Source organism: Zalophus californianus, chromosome 4 (genome assembly GCF_009762305.2).
Source record: "Zalophus californianus isolate mZalCal1 chromosome 4, mZalCal1.pri.v2, whole genome shotgun sequence".
NCBI classification, from domain to species: Eukaryota; Metazoa; Chordata; class Mammalia; order Carnivora; family Otariidae; genus Zalophus; species Zalophus californianus.
Genome location: NC_045598.1, coordinates 25,981,375 through 25,994,715, shown reverse-complemented (window position 1 = coordinate 25,994,715; position 13,341 = coordinate 25,981,375). Strand labels below are relative to the sequence as shown.

The 13,341-nt window shown below is 51.3% G+C and overlaps 2 protein-coding genes across 7 annotated transcripts in view; one reads left to right on the top strand and one right to left on the bottom strand.

The window, feature by feature from the left end:
- Positions 1–11,036, bottom strand: part of C4H1orf94 (chromosome 4 C1orf94 homolog) — a 41,064-nt gene extending 30,028 nt beyond the window's left edge. The window contains exons 1-2 of one of the 5 annotated variants that reach the window (XM_027615066.2): positions 10,901–11,036; positions 9,865–10,038 (exon numbers count right to left, since the gene is read on the bottom strand). In XM_027615066.2, the coding sequence (XP_027470867.1) occupies positions 9,865–9,908 (44 nt within the window). In that variant the 5' untranslated portion in view covers positions 9,909–10,038; positions 10,901–11,036. Of the gene's footprint in view, positions 1–9,864; positions 10,747–10,900 lie in introns of those variants that run through there. The other 4 variants (XM_027615056.2, XM_027615075.2, XM_027615045.2 and 1 more) reach the window with 4 other exon arrangements.
- Positions 10,587–11,976, top strand: LOC113934318 (translation initiation factor IF-2-like). Of its 2 annotated transcripts, none has more exons than XM_027615091.2 (2): positions 10,587–11,323; positions 11,854–11,976. In XM_027615091.2, the coding sequence occupies exons 1-2, from the start codon at positions 10,617–10,619 to the stop codon at positions 11,861–11,863; spliced, it is 717 nt and encodes a 238-aa protein (XP_027470892.1). In that variant the 5' UTR covers positions 10,587–10,616; the 3' UTR covers positions 11,864–11,976. The 2 variants fall into 2 exon arrangements, 1 of the variants encoding a protein (XP_027470892.1); XR_003523629.1 differs by having other exon boundaries at positions 11,148–11,386; positions 11,854–11,953.
- The last annotated feature ends 1,365 nt before the right edge of the window (positions 11,977–13,341 follow it).

Sequence of the window (13,341 nt, the reverse complement as noted above, 5' to 3'; positions counted from 1 at the left end):
TGGGGGTGGGCAGGAGATCCAAAGGGCCCCAGACAAGGAGAGGCCTTCATCCTGGAGGCAGACGCGCTGGTGTCCAGCCTGGCACCATCCCTAGTGAGCACCCTCCCTTGCTTGACCGAGGCTGGTGGACATTTCTGGGTCTTCCTGTCTGCATGAGGAGCAGAGACCCAGTTTCTGTTCCTGTGGTGCATTCGTCACAGCACCCAGGGTGCCCTGCCCAACATGGAAGGAAGGGACACAGCCATCTTGGTCAAAGCTACCTTGTGTCTTCTATCTTCCCTCTCCTCTAGATGTAGAATTCACTGAACTGCCCCGGGTCTCCCTCCCCGCACACACACCGCACACATACAGAGCAGAGCCACAGACACACACGCCACACCCGTGCACACACACACACCACAACCAAGCACACACACACATACCACAGCCATATACACACACACACACCAACCCCCCCCCACACACACACACACATATACTGCCACAGGCTTGTGGAAAACCGGCAGGAAGGAAAGGAATGAGGAGGGCGGATACTCTGTCCATGGATAGCTCTGACGGGCTGAGTTTAGGGTGGAGGGGGCACCTGAGAGAAGCGGCAGATTCACTTGCAACCCCAGGGCCTGCGCACCTGGGTCCCAAAGGTACCTGGGAACCCCCTGAGCTCTGTCTGCTGGGACATCTGGGGGGGCAGAGGGGCGGGGGGCCTTCAGAAGCCTCGGCCTCCCACCCCTCCTCCACCCTGCAGGCTGTGGGGAGGATTAAGTGAGCCGGTGAACGTGAAGCACTTGGTAAACTGTAAGGAGTGCTATGCAAATGTTAGCAGCTCCAAGGAGAGCCCAGGGCTGCAGGCTGGGAGCCCTGCTGACCCTTCACCGCCCAGGGCCTGGCTAGGGGTGGAGGGGGGGACGTCCCCGGAACTCAGTCTTGTCACCTGCACCATGGGGATGGTGACACCCCTCAGGGTTAAAGGAGGTAACTCTGTGAAATCCCTCAGCTGCCCCAACGCCCAGCCTGGACGTCGCGTTCCTCTCACTTCTCAGCAAAGGCTTTCACACTGAGTAGAGCCCATTTTTTTACGACGTCCTTGGCATACGCTTACAGCTCACTCCATAAAGCTCAGTCTCCTTCCTTCTCGCGCTTCTTTGGAACACCTTCTCAAAGCTGTGTTCCTTTTAAAGCTGAGGATCTGTCATCGTTAACCCCCAAAGTACGGGAGAACTCTCACACAAATGCATAGGAGTCACGTGGGGCAACTGTTCCAAATGCAGATTCCGGGGCACTCTTGGGGAGATGGCAGTTCAGGTGGTCCAGAACAGGGCCCGGGTATCTGCATTCTGAACAGGCATCCCGGAGGCATTCCTCCACTCCCCCACCCCCCCCCAGGGTTTTGATGCAAATGATGCCTTTGATGCAAATGAGACACCCAGCCAGGTGGGACTTTCCTGGGACAGAGAAGGCAGACTGGCACAGGGAAGTGGGACACCTCCCACCGCCCCGCCCTGACCCTCATCCCCCAGGACAGGAAAGGAGAAGCTGACAAACGGGAAGCTGGTGAGGGCTGGGTCCCCCAGACTGGAAGGGTTTTGGGGTGGGACAGGGCCTGCTGAGGAGTGAATATAGGAGTAAAGAGCCTCAGCGGCAGCTGTGAAGCTACTATAATTCGTATTGTTCAAATTATCTTTAAAACTTTTCATTTGAATCTGTTTAATAAGAGAAGGCCTACCCAAAGGAAGAGGTATTTTTTTAATGCGACTTGGGAGCTGAATTGGAAAGAACGTTGCAACAAAGATATTAAAAAGGGGATTAAACCAAACCACCGGTGGCCCATCTCTGCAGGCTCCCACAACCTGCGACTCAGCTCCTGAAACCATAAAAATCAAATTAAAAGGGGGGACACGGGCATGGGACCTTAATCATGATTCATCTTCCCTCTGCTGCTCATGGCTCCTGGTGCTAAGCAGACGCGGAAGGGCTATCCTGATGGGCTCCTGGTGTCCAGGAAGGAGCTCAGGCCTTGAAGCCTCACGGGGTGCCTACCTCTGCTCTGTCCCCTCCTAGCAGGATGACTCTGGGCCAGTTGCCTAGAGTCTGAGCCTTGGTTTCCTCATCTGTAAAATGGGAGTAATATTGACCATCTACTGGGAAGGGTTGCTAAGACAATGAGATAAACAGAAAATTAAAATGGAGAGCCTGGCAAATATAATACAAGTACAGGAAAACGTTAGTTCCCCTCCCTGCAGCTTACGCAGAAGGAGGAAAAAACCCTGTAATGTCTTGCCTTATCGTTATTCTGTCCTTGGGTCGCTCAACGCTTCCTCTGATGGCTGTGGCCCCTTGCTTGGATACTGGCCACCTCCGGGCCTCACCCTCCTTGCAGTGCATTTTTATGGTCCATCCATCATTCGCTTCCTCATTCATTCATACACACTGCATAGCAGCCACCCAGTGCCAGGAACTCAGCTGGGCACCAGGAGACAAAGATGAGTAAGACACAGTCCTTGCCCTTAAGGAGCCCTGGTCAAGTGGGGGAGGAGGGATTGTTGCCACAAGGCAGTGTACAAAATGTGCCTGATGATCAGAAATCTCCTGCCAGAACCACAACAACAGATCCCATGGGATGCTGTGTCCTCCCCTTTGGCCAATGGTCAACACAAGAGTTGGGCCTGAACCAACTTTTCCATTCCATCACCCTCATGTAAAGACCCCTACCTCACAGTCCCTAGAGCTAGGGAAGCATTCGTCTCTCCCGACGATCTCTCCTGTTTTCTCTTATGAGATGATATAAGTTATAGAAACCAACTGCTATGTTCCCACTGTTTGCCCTGGCGGCCAAGAATCTCAAAGCAAAACGCTAGCCTTGGTTGCGTGGTTTCCATTAGGTTAGGTTTTCAGGTATATAAGTTTCCTCCCCTCATACCATTCTTGATTACTTAAACCCTGTTATTTTTCTCCTCGATCAAAACAATAATGGTGATGATGATGATGGAGAATAATTTGGAGTCCTTATGCCAGGTGCTATGTGAGCTTGGCATGCATTCTTTCATTAACCTCCACAATAATCCTTTAAGGTGGTTGGTCACTACAACATTTTCCATTTTTCCGATGAGGAAAATGGGGCACAGAAAGTCTGAGCAACTTGGTTATAGCTAGGAAGTGTGTTGGGATTCTAATCCATCTCTTTCCTTATTTTATTGTTTTCCGAGGCACCTTGAAACTCTTAGGAAAAAGAGAAGGTATAATTATGTATTTAAATTAAAAGGAAGAACATGGAAGAGGGAGGAAGAAAAAAAATGTTGAGTGGGTGAGCTGTGAAACATTCAAGGGATGACACACTTATTCTACGTTTTTAAGGATGGATAGGATTTCAATAGGCAGAGATATGGAAGAAAGGCATTCCTGGCACTGGAATAACCAAATAACCAAATAACCAAAGCAAGGAGCTATGCACCTGCTGATGGTCCATCTCGGCTTACAGAGAGTTTGGAGAAGAGCAGCAAGACATGCAGCTAGACATGTAGGCAGGGCCGACACAAAGACCCTTGTAGACCAGGTCAAGGGGTTCAGAAGACAAAGAGGGAGCCATGGGAGATTCCTGAGCAGCTCTGTTGACATGCTTCACCTGACATGAAGCAGGTGAAGGGTGAAGCACATCCAGGAAGGAAAGGAACCAGACACAGCCGGATGAGATGTTCTGAAAATGGCAGAAAAGAGAGCAGCAGGGAGGCAAGGAGTCAAAGACCATCCTGAAGGTGAGTGGAGGACAGAAGGGTTGGGGGGGCCTTAAACCTCTGTCTGCCATTTTGTGCACTCATTCACCTGACAGCCAGGATGGGGGATGTCAACGTGACTGGGTCACAGCAGTGGTGGAGACCCAGCCCCAGGAAGCGTAAGGGAGGGAGACACACAGTGCCCAGCTGTAAAGGATTCCAAGCTGGGGCCTGGGGGGGGGTCTCTGCCATTTACAAACTGTGAAGGGATGTAAGGATGTGTTTTAAGCGAAAGAGTGCACAGCAGCTTTCCTCAGATTCTAAGATGTTTGACCTCTTAGAGAGGAGAAGACTCTAGCCTAGAGCATCAGACTCCAAAGGTCTTCGGAGCTGGCTTTGGCTTTTGGACACCAGTCTGCGTTTCCATGTGTGAATCGTGTCCTAATCAAGCCCATCACCAGGTTTCAAGCTTTTTAAAAAACAATAACAATAACAAATAAATAAAAGTGAGCATATATTCCAAGCAACTTCTCCAGGAAAGAAGGATTCATTCGATTGTTCAAATAACCACAGCACAGAAGATTGGTTTGCTGAGAGAGTGGCTCCAATAACACAGCACTTTGGTTTCCAAGTCCCAGGGTCCCTGCCAGCCTGGAGGAGTGGTCGGTGGGCGCAAACGGCACGGATTTACTAAAGCAAGTGCAGAACAGCCCTCTTCCTTCTTGAGGCAGATACCTCAGAAGGCTGTCAATCAGGAAATCATTTCTGTTTTTTTAAATACTTAAGTGGATTTCCTTTCTTTGCGTAGAGTTATCTTCCTCCTTAGGTCTGGCTCAGGGTAACACCCACCACAGCCTTCCGACTCTGCAGACCCAAGTTCTGTCTGGCCTGGGGACATGGGAAATCTCTCTAGTGCTGCCTGAGGGCCTGGAAGCCACCAGAGAAGGTAGCCACACACAGCAAGTCCCAGGCCACGTCTCCACTCTCATCCACCCCCACGCATGACATGCCATCTTCAGGGAGCTGCCTATCCCTCCCTGCACCTGCAGGATGCTTTCTGTAGGCCGTTCTCTCTTCTCAAGACCCAACCATGGATCCCCTTTGCAGCGACAATCTTGCCATCCTCTGCTCCCAAGGGGCCGTCTCTGTACCCTTCACCACACGCACTGCGCAGGGGCCTTGTCTCTTGACCTTCCAGCTCGCCTCCCACAGCCTCCTCCAGGAAGCTTTCCCGGAACCCCAAGCCCAGCCCCTGTGTGCCCCTCGGTGTGCTCCCATGGTGCTGGACTTCACCAGCACATGAATTGTAGTATGTTGGGTTCTGCCTTCCTCAAGACACTGAAGGCCTGTGAAGGGCAGAGACTGCCCCCGTCTTTCCCACCACTGTATTTGCATTCTTTACCAGGCGTGCAGCAGGTGCACAATAAATACTGTCAAATGTCGTTGCTGTATCTGTGTCCCTCCTGGCCACCAGACTGGGAGGCTCTTTGAGAGAAGGGCCCCTGTCCTGCTTATCTCTGTGTCGTGGGACCCAGCGTAGGGCCTGGCACCCAGAAGGCAACTCTGAGTGTTTGTTGAATGAATCTGTAAACAAAGGGACGAACCACTGCCACGTCCCAGTCAGGGCAACGGAGTCAACAGCAAACCCAAAACTCTATTCTGAGGCTGTGAAGGGTCAGCGACAGGGGGAGTGAGGGAACACGTGGTCCCAGGCTGTGGGTCAGGAGGTGGCTTGCCACAATGCTCTAAGCCCAGATTTAAGTCTACTTAAAAGATAGCTGAGTAAGATTCTGGAGTTGAATGAATACTAGACCGAATTAGTGATTTCTTGCCAAAAGCCCATTTCTCCAGTCTCTTCCCCACCTCAGGAAATGGCCCCCGGTCCAGCCAGTGGCTCAGGCGGAAAAGCTCAGTGGAACCCTGATGTCTGTTTGTGTGCCCCAAACGTCCTGCTCCTCGCAGGACAGCCTCTGACTCTCCTGCTTCTTCCATCTCCACTGCAGTTGCTCAGATCCAGCCACCACCGCCCTGGAGCATCACCTGGACCACTGGGGCATCTTCCAGAGGTCTTCCCACCTCCTCTCCCTGTCCACTCAGCAGCTAGAGAGGTCTTTAAAAACCAGTGAATCCGCTCATGCTACACCCCCTTCCTTCAAGCCCTCACACGTGTCCCGTCATACCGCGACTCAAACCCGCACTCACTACATTGACTCCCCCAGGCCGCCTACACCTTGCTGGCCTGCCTCCGATATATCACCTTGTCCCATGTCCCATCACTGGTTTGGGCCAAGTGCGGTGCCCCAGCCCCGCGGTCCCTCAGTCCCTCTCCATGCTCACTCCTACGTGGGGCCCTCTATCGTCGCTCTCCAGTCTGCCTGGACGCCCCTCCTTGGATTTCCCCTGACCGACTCCTTCTTGGGATCCAGGTTTCAGATCACATGACCACCTCTCCTCGGAGAGCCCTTCCCTGACCACCCTCTACCGAAGGGTGTTTCCCTTGACGCGGTTTTATTTCCATCAGAGTGCTCGTTGCTATCTGAAATTATCTGGTTTATTTTTATGTGTTTGGTTTCCTCCAACTAGAATACCAGTCCTTTTCATGTTCCAAAACTATCACAGTCTTTTATCTACTTGTTTTCTGTTTCTGTCCCCTACTTGACCCGTAAGCTCCAAGAAGGAGAGCCTTATCCAGTTCACGACTCTATTCCACTTGCTCTTAGCACAGTGCCAGGCACAGAGTTGATGCTTATGAAATATTTGCTAAATGAATAATTGAATGAATGAATGAATGAATGAATAAACTCCAAACATGCCCACAAAATGAAGCTGGCTCATGGAGAAAAGTGAATGTGACATTAATCGCCATTACCATGAATACAGAATAGAAACAGAGAAGATCCAGTTTGCACAAACTGAATCATACCTGGATTCCTGTATTTGGTTCTGGTTACCGCACTGCCAAAGGGACCCGCACACATGAGGGGAAACTTAGAAAACCAGAGATGATCAGCTACAGAAACAAGAAATCCTAGGAAGAATATTGTTGCCATCTTTTAATATCGAAAGGGCTATGGAGAAAACGAGGGGATTGATTTAGCTGGAGCCCTAAGTCCATTGATCTGAACCCAGATCAACGAGTATGAGTTTGATAAGAGATAGATTCGATATCGGAAGAAAACGGTCTTTTGACAGCCAGCATTCATAGCAAGGGACGGGACTACCTTAAGAGGTGGTGAGCTTCCCATCTAAGCAAGTGTACAAGTAGATAACCACTTGGCAAGGATGTTGAGGAAGAGATTCAAGCAGCAGAAGATGGCCTCCAATATCCCTTTCGGCCTTGAGATGTTTGGGGGTTTGTGATATAGAGGGATTGAGTCAAGAAAAAATTTCTGGCTAACAGGAGTTTTAGAATTTACTTATCTAGCCACCCTGATAGCAGAAAATATCACCAAAACCAGGTCTACAAATGAAGCGGTGGGAAGATTAGCTGAGAGGTATCTCATGGGCTTGAAGCCATCCCAGAGACACACCGCACAGCGCAGTGGATTTGAAATCCGTTGTCTCTGTGTGACCATTGAGAACACGGGGCTGCCAAATATGATAATGATCCAAAAAGATGCTTCCATTTCCAGGAGAACAGAGCCCACACTCTCTATCACCCAGTAGCTAAGATGAACTTGGGTTTGCTTTCTGAAATGCTACCTCTTCCTCACCGGGAGGCCTCGGGCAGAGAAATGAACCCCTCCAACCTGTGACCTCATCTGTGAAAATGATTTCATTTAAAAACCAGGGAGGGAGGACTCGAACCAAGAACGGCACAAGTGTGGTGATTAATGAACCTCGGTGACAGACCCACATTCACTATCCTACTCTATCTTATGCACAAGAACATCTGCATAATACAAAGTAAAAAAGAAGGGGAGTTTTAAAATAGTACCAACCTCATGTAATAATTCCAGGGCTTAACAAGACCATCATCATCATTATTATTACAGGGAATTTATACAAATCCTAGTCATTACCGTTATTACCAGGAATGTTTAAATATCCCATTGATTCATCCCAACCGCCCTCCGAGATGGCGGTAATCGCCATCTCCCCTTGGTAGATGAGGACACTCAAGCTCACAGAAGCTGAACAGATCCCGCATCGGGCGCAGGGTGGCAACTCCGTCTGAAGCCGGTGATCTGACTCCGCCGTGGCAGCTGCTTTGATTACAAGAGGAGCCCCTCCTGTCCTACCGGGTTGATGTCTACATGGTTCTGACATCAGTTATTCATCTACAGCTGTGGTCCCCCGGCTCCTTTCTCAGTAGCAAAATCATTGTTTTTTTGTTTGTTTGTTTTCTCAAATACAGCTTTTACTGAGAACTCCAGGAAGCAAGACCTCAAAAGGTCCAACAGCCCTCTGGCTGAGGTGGGGATGGGGGCCCAGCAACCAGGCCCCTCGATTCTAGGGTGGCCCTTTGAAGCACCTTTGGGTCTATGAGCAGAGTGTGAAAACCCCTGAGTGAAGCCAGCAGCAGCAAAAAAACAAAACAAAACAAAACAAAAACGCTAAACTCTGAGAATTCCATTTAAGGACAGCCTCCCTTGCATAATGTGTGTGTGGTGGGGGGGGGGTGTCCTGTGTCCACCACATGTGATCCTCCTTATGGACTCTGAGGTGGACCAGGCAGGGCACATCATCCTCGATTTGCAGATGAAAAACATCAAGGCCAAATGGAGTTAAGCAACGGGCCAAAGGTGCACCAGTTCACTTTTGGGCCAAGTGCAGACTGGAAGTAGAGTCTGTCTCCATTAACTCAGTGTGACCTGGCAGAGAAGGTGCCATCTACTGGAAATTGCCACTGACCCTTGGTCCACAAAGTGGACAATCAGCTTCTTGGCCACTGAGAGCTGAGCACAGCCCCAAGGGCCCCCTGCCAAGGCCCTGTCCCAGAGCAGATGGCAACGGGCAGGGGAAGGGGGCTCAGTGCCACTGGAGGGCTGGACAGCAGGATTTTGGCAGTAGATGGACCATTCCCATCCCAGCCATGTCATGCTGAGCACAGGGCAGGATAAGCAATAACAGCCAAAGTGCCTCCCACCTTCATCTGTAGACCGAGAGGGGACGGCAGGTAGTGCACACCTGGGGAGCAGTTCCGCTTTGTCTCTCTTCCTAGCTCTTTCATAGAAATCCCTGAAACCAGACACAGTTGATAATTGCCTAAATGGTCCCCCCGCCAACTCTAGCATCTCTGAGCTGACCTGGAACATGTGTTGGAACAGGCGACACTTAATTATCACTTAGTCTTTAATTAGCACTTAATTATTAACTCTTAATCCATCTGTAAAATGGGGACACTAATACCTGGCTCATAGGGACTCTGAGAGGATTAATTAATGTTTGCAGCCCACTCTGAGGATGCCAAACATTGAACGGAGGCTCAGCAGTGGCACTGATGACCGTGGTCTTTTATGTGCTTTTCCTAATGAGCTCTCTCCTTCCTCTCCTTGTGAATATCCATCCCCAACAAGATCTGCCCAACATGAAGCTCTGTGTTTCCCAGACACAGGATTTCCCATCCAGGAAAAGGGTTATTTACAGCCGTCTTCCCGCACTTTAATTATCTATTATGCCCTCTGAATATGTCAATGCCTTCCCAGTAAATATTTTGATGTGCGCTCTTGCTGCGGCTTCTGTGGAGGCTGAATGGGACAGCTGCTCCCTGTATTAGGGAATTCCAGATGTGCTTTAAAACCACCAGACTCATCTGTGCCAATGCCTAGCCTTTGGGGGTGGGAAAGGGAAAATATCATGCAGTTGCCTCCAGGGAAAGCCATGGGCATCTGACCCTCAGCCCAGGCCAGTGTGGGTTTTCAGGGTCCTCAGATCTACATCTGGGTTGCCTACGCAAAATGAAAAAATGTTCCCTTAGTGGGCTGGTAAAGAGGCAGCAGAAATACAGCCCTGGTCTGGCCCTTCACCCTGATAACTTCAGGACCCCAGTCACCTCCCCTATAAAGATTGGACAAAGGACCACAACAGGTGGAGGAAAAGCATACAGCCTTTAGGGTTTAACCAGACTGAACAATGGGCCAGAACGTTCCCCCAGAAGGTTGGACCTCAGCTCCTCCCACCGCCCTTGATGCCAGCCCCAGAGGGGGACACTCACTCTTCTTGGAAGCTGAGCCCGTTGTCTCTTGGAGTCCCAGCCATGGGGGTGGAGAGCTGTTCCTTCGAGGTCCTGGGCTTCAAGGCCTCAGGCAGGCCTTGAACTCTTTTCCAGATTTCATGGCAAGTCTTGTCTAAGCTGTCTTGGGGTGTGTCCTGGTGGATCCAGATGTGTCTGGGGAATGGGCCCAGGGCAGAGGGTCTCTTGGCCACCAGGGCCGAGGATAAAGGGAGCCCATTCCCACTGGCCATCTTCCTCCTCTCTTTCCGGAAGCCTCTTTGTCCCCCCAGGGCTCGAAGACAGGGAGACCATCCACCACCACCCCTCATTCACCAGAAAGGGAGATGAAGATGGGCAGAAGCAGGTCAGTTCTGTTTGGCTGTTGCTTCAGCAAGGTGACTATGTTCAGAGGCCTTCGATTTGTGTGTGAGTGGTGGATGGAGGACAGCTTTCTTTTGGGGAGGGGGAGCTTATTTTGATTTCTTTTTATTTGCTCTTTCCTGGCTTTTGCCCCCCTTCTCCTCTCCCTTAGAAGAAAATATTTGAAAGTCAACAAAAACCAGTAGCTTAGTAACCGTGGGATCCCCCTGAGCTCAGGAACCAGGCGCCTGGGCGGGCAGAATGACATCTGGGAACAGCTGGAGGGGGAGTGCGGGCTCTCCCCCAGTCCCTGGCACTCCCCCGTCGCGATGTGCCCGTGACACCTTGCGGCGCCTGCGGCTCAGCCCATTCTCGCCCGCCAAGCCGCGCGGATGGCTGGGCCAGGGCCCGGCACTGGGCACTGTGCTAGGCGCCGTGGGGGCGGCGGCCCGCCATCAAGTTCTCAGCCGGGCCTTCCCAGGGACCCCCGCGCACCCCGAGGGCCAACGGCCCGCCCAGCCCCGCCTAGCTCGGCCCCCTCCCCGCCCCCCCTGTCGCCCTCTCCAGCGCCGCTCCGCCTCGGCGGGCAGGAAGACCCCAGGGAGGGCGGGGCAGGCCCCCCCCCTCTGTACCCCGCCCCGGCGCTCCCAGCAGACACCTGCGGCGCGCCCCGCACCGGGCTGCGCTCGGCCGCGGCCGGGGGCCCCACGCCTCAGCAAGGGCGCTGTCTCGGCAGGCCGCGCAGGGCGTGGCGGCTTGGGCCGATTTGCTTGCCGGTGGCGCCCACACCCTTCCCGTCCAGCTCCGGAATTCCCCTGTGGGTTTCAAACGTAACGGCTCCGTGCGCGGGCCGCCCTGGGTTCGGTGCCCAAGGCGCCCCGGCAGGGTGGGGGTGGGGACCCAGAGGACCCCGGAGCACTTGCCCCTGTTGGAAGTCAAGGGCGCCGCGCCTCCGCCACTCCGTGCGGAACCTCAGCGCCTGCCAAGGGCCCCTGGCGCTGAATTGTGTGATCTTACCCCAAACTGCCATTGTATTGGCCGCTGACCCTGTGCCAAGCTCTGGGCTTTCTGTGTTATATTCAACGAACAAGTTCGTGAAGTTAGTACCATTGTTTATTACCGTTCAGCGTTTGAGGAAACCCAGTCTCTGAGTCAAGAAGAGGTGTGTCCAAGGCCCACTAGGAAGAGGGGAGCACCCAGCCCCCACCCCCTACGGCGGCCCTGATCCCTTGCTCTCAGCCTTTGAGATCCACCAGTCCCTCCTGAGCTGGGTGCAGCGGGTCCCCGGGGTGGAGGGTGAGCCGGTGGGAGTGGGGTCAGGGGCTCAGGTGCAGAGAGAAGGGCTAAGTTAGCAGTTTGCGCCCAGTGGGCTCCCCCTTCTCACTGGATGGGCTTCATTAAACTCCTAACCGACACAGAGCATTTGCCTGCCCAGGGGTCTCTGGTCCCATGAGTCAGTCGTCGTTCCTCCGGGGTTTCACCCAGAAAAGGGAGAGCCAGATCACTGGGAAGAAGAGTGGATGGGAACAGACCAGAGCCGGTTGAACCCGGACACTGCCACCTCCTAGCGGTGGGACCCCAACCACTTTTTTAACTTCTCCCACGCTCCTTCCTTCTTTCATTCCCCAGGATTGACTGAGGACCTCCAGGTGATTGCTGGGCACTGAGGAAGCATGCAGGTGAACAAGCTAGCATGGTCCCTGCTCTCCTGAAGCCTATATTCAGGGCAAGGAGACATCACAAGCTAGCAAGGCAAGTAAATAAGCACGAATTACAGATGAAATAAGGGCTCTGATGGGACAGGGGGAGGGGAATGGTGGCAGCATTAGATGGATGTCCAGTTAGGCCTCTTTGAGGAGCTAAGGTAGTACTGGAGATGAGACTGAAGGAGGAGAAGGAATCCTTTTATGTAAAAATGGTGTTAAAAAAAATTCTTAAGAAAACCGCATTTCCAGCACATAGTCGGCACTCAATAAATACGTGTTGGATGAATTAATGATATATCATATGTGAAGTACCTGGCATGCAGTAGGTGCCCAATACACAACCCTGCTCTTTAGAGAAGGCCTGAGTTCCTGGAAATGTTGACTCTCAATTTTGAAATCCGAGCTTCATTCCCCTTTGATTTTCATTATAAAATTGAAGATGTTCTCCTTTGGGGAAAATTCTGAGGACCTAGACTGAATAAAATTATAGTTAAGAATGTAGAAAACCTTTTAAGATAGTGTATTTAAAGGAAAAGTGATCATTTCTGATGAAATATTAATAGTTCTGAAAATGTCACTCAGTGTTTGTACTGCTTGGCATTTGGTTGGCTAACACCTATGCTTAGAGCAGAACGCCAACAACCCAGCACTGCCCAGGCCAGTAAGTTAGCCAGCTCACTCACTCCTGTTCTTTCTCCCCCCACAGCAGGAGACTAGGCAACAGGGGCTAAATTGGAAAAGATTGGGGAAAAAAACAATAAAATGCAGCAGGGATATGGAATAAAGATAGGAGCATGTTTCCTGGAGCACACAGCTGAGGTTTCTAGAAGATTCTGCAAGAAGAAAAAATGTAAGTGAAGTAATTTGAAATAGTATAAAACTATGTCCAATATGGTAGTTGCTAAGCCACATGTGGCTATTTTAATTCTACTTTAATGTAAATTAAGTTAAAATTTTCGTTCCTTGGTTACATCAGCCACATTTCAGGTGCAGCTTGCGCCTTGTGGCTACCATTTTGGACTGCACAGAGAACATTTTTATGGTCATGAAACACATGGACTCTAGAACCAGACTGGATTTAAATTCTGAGCTCATGTGTTCTGGCCTTGGTGTATTAGTTCTCTAGGGCTGCCATGCCAAAGTACCACAGAATGGGTGGCTGAAACAATTGAAATTCATTTCTTCACAGTTCTGGAGGCTAGAAGTCCAAGATCAAGGTGTCTGCGGGATTGGTTCTTTCTGAGGCCTCTCTCGTGGGCTCATAGATGGCTTTCTTCTCCCATGTCTTCATATGGTCTTCTGTGTGTACATCTGTCCTCTTCTTATAAGGACACCAGTCATATTGGATTAGGCCCCAACCCATGATCTCATTTTACCTTAATTGCTCTTTAAAGGTTCTGTCTCCACTCAC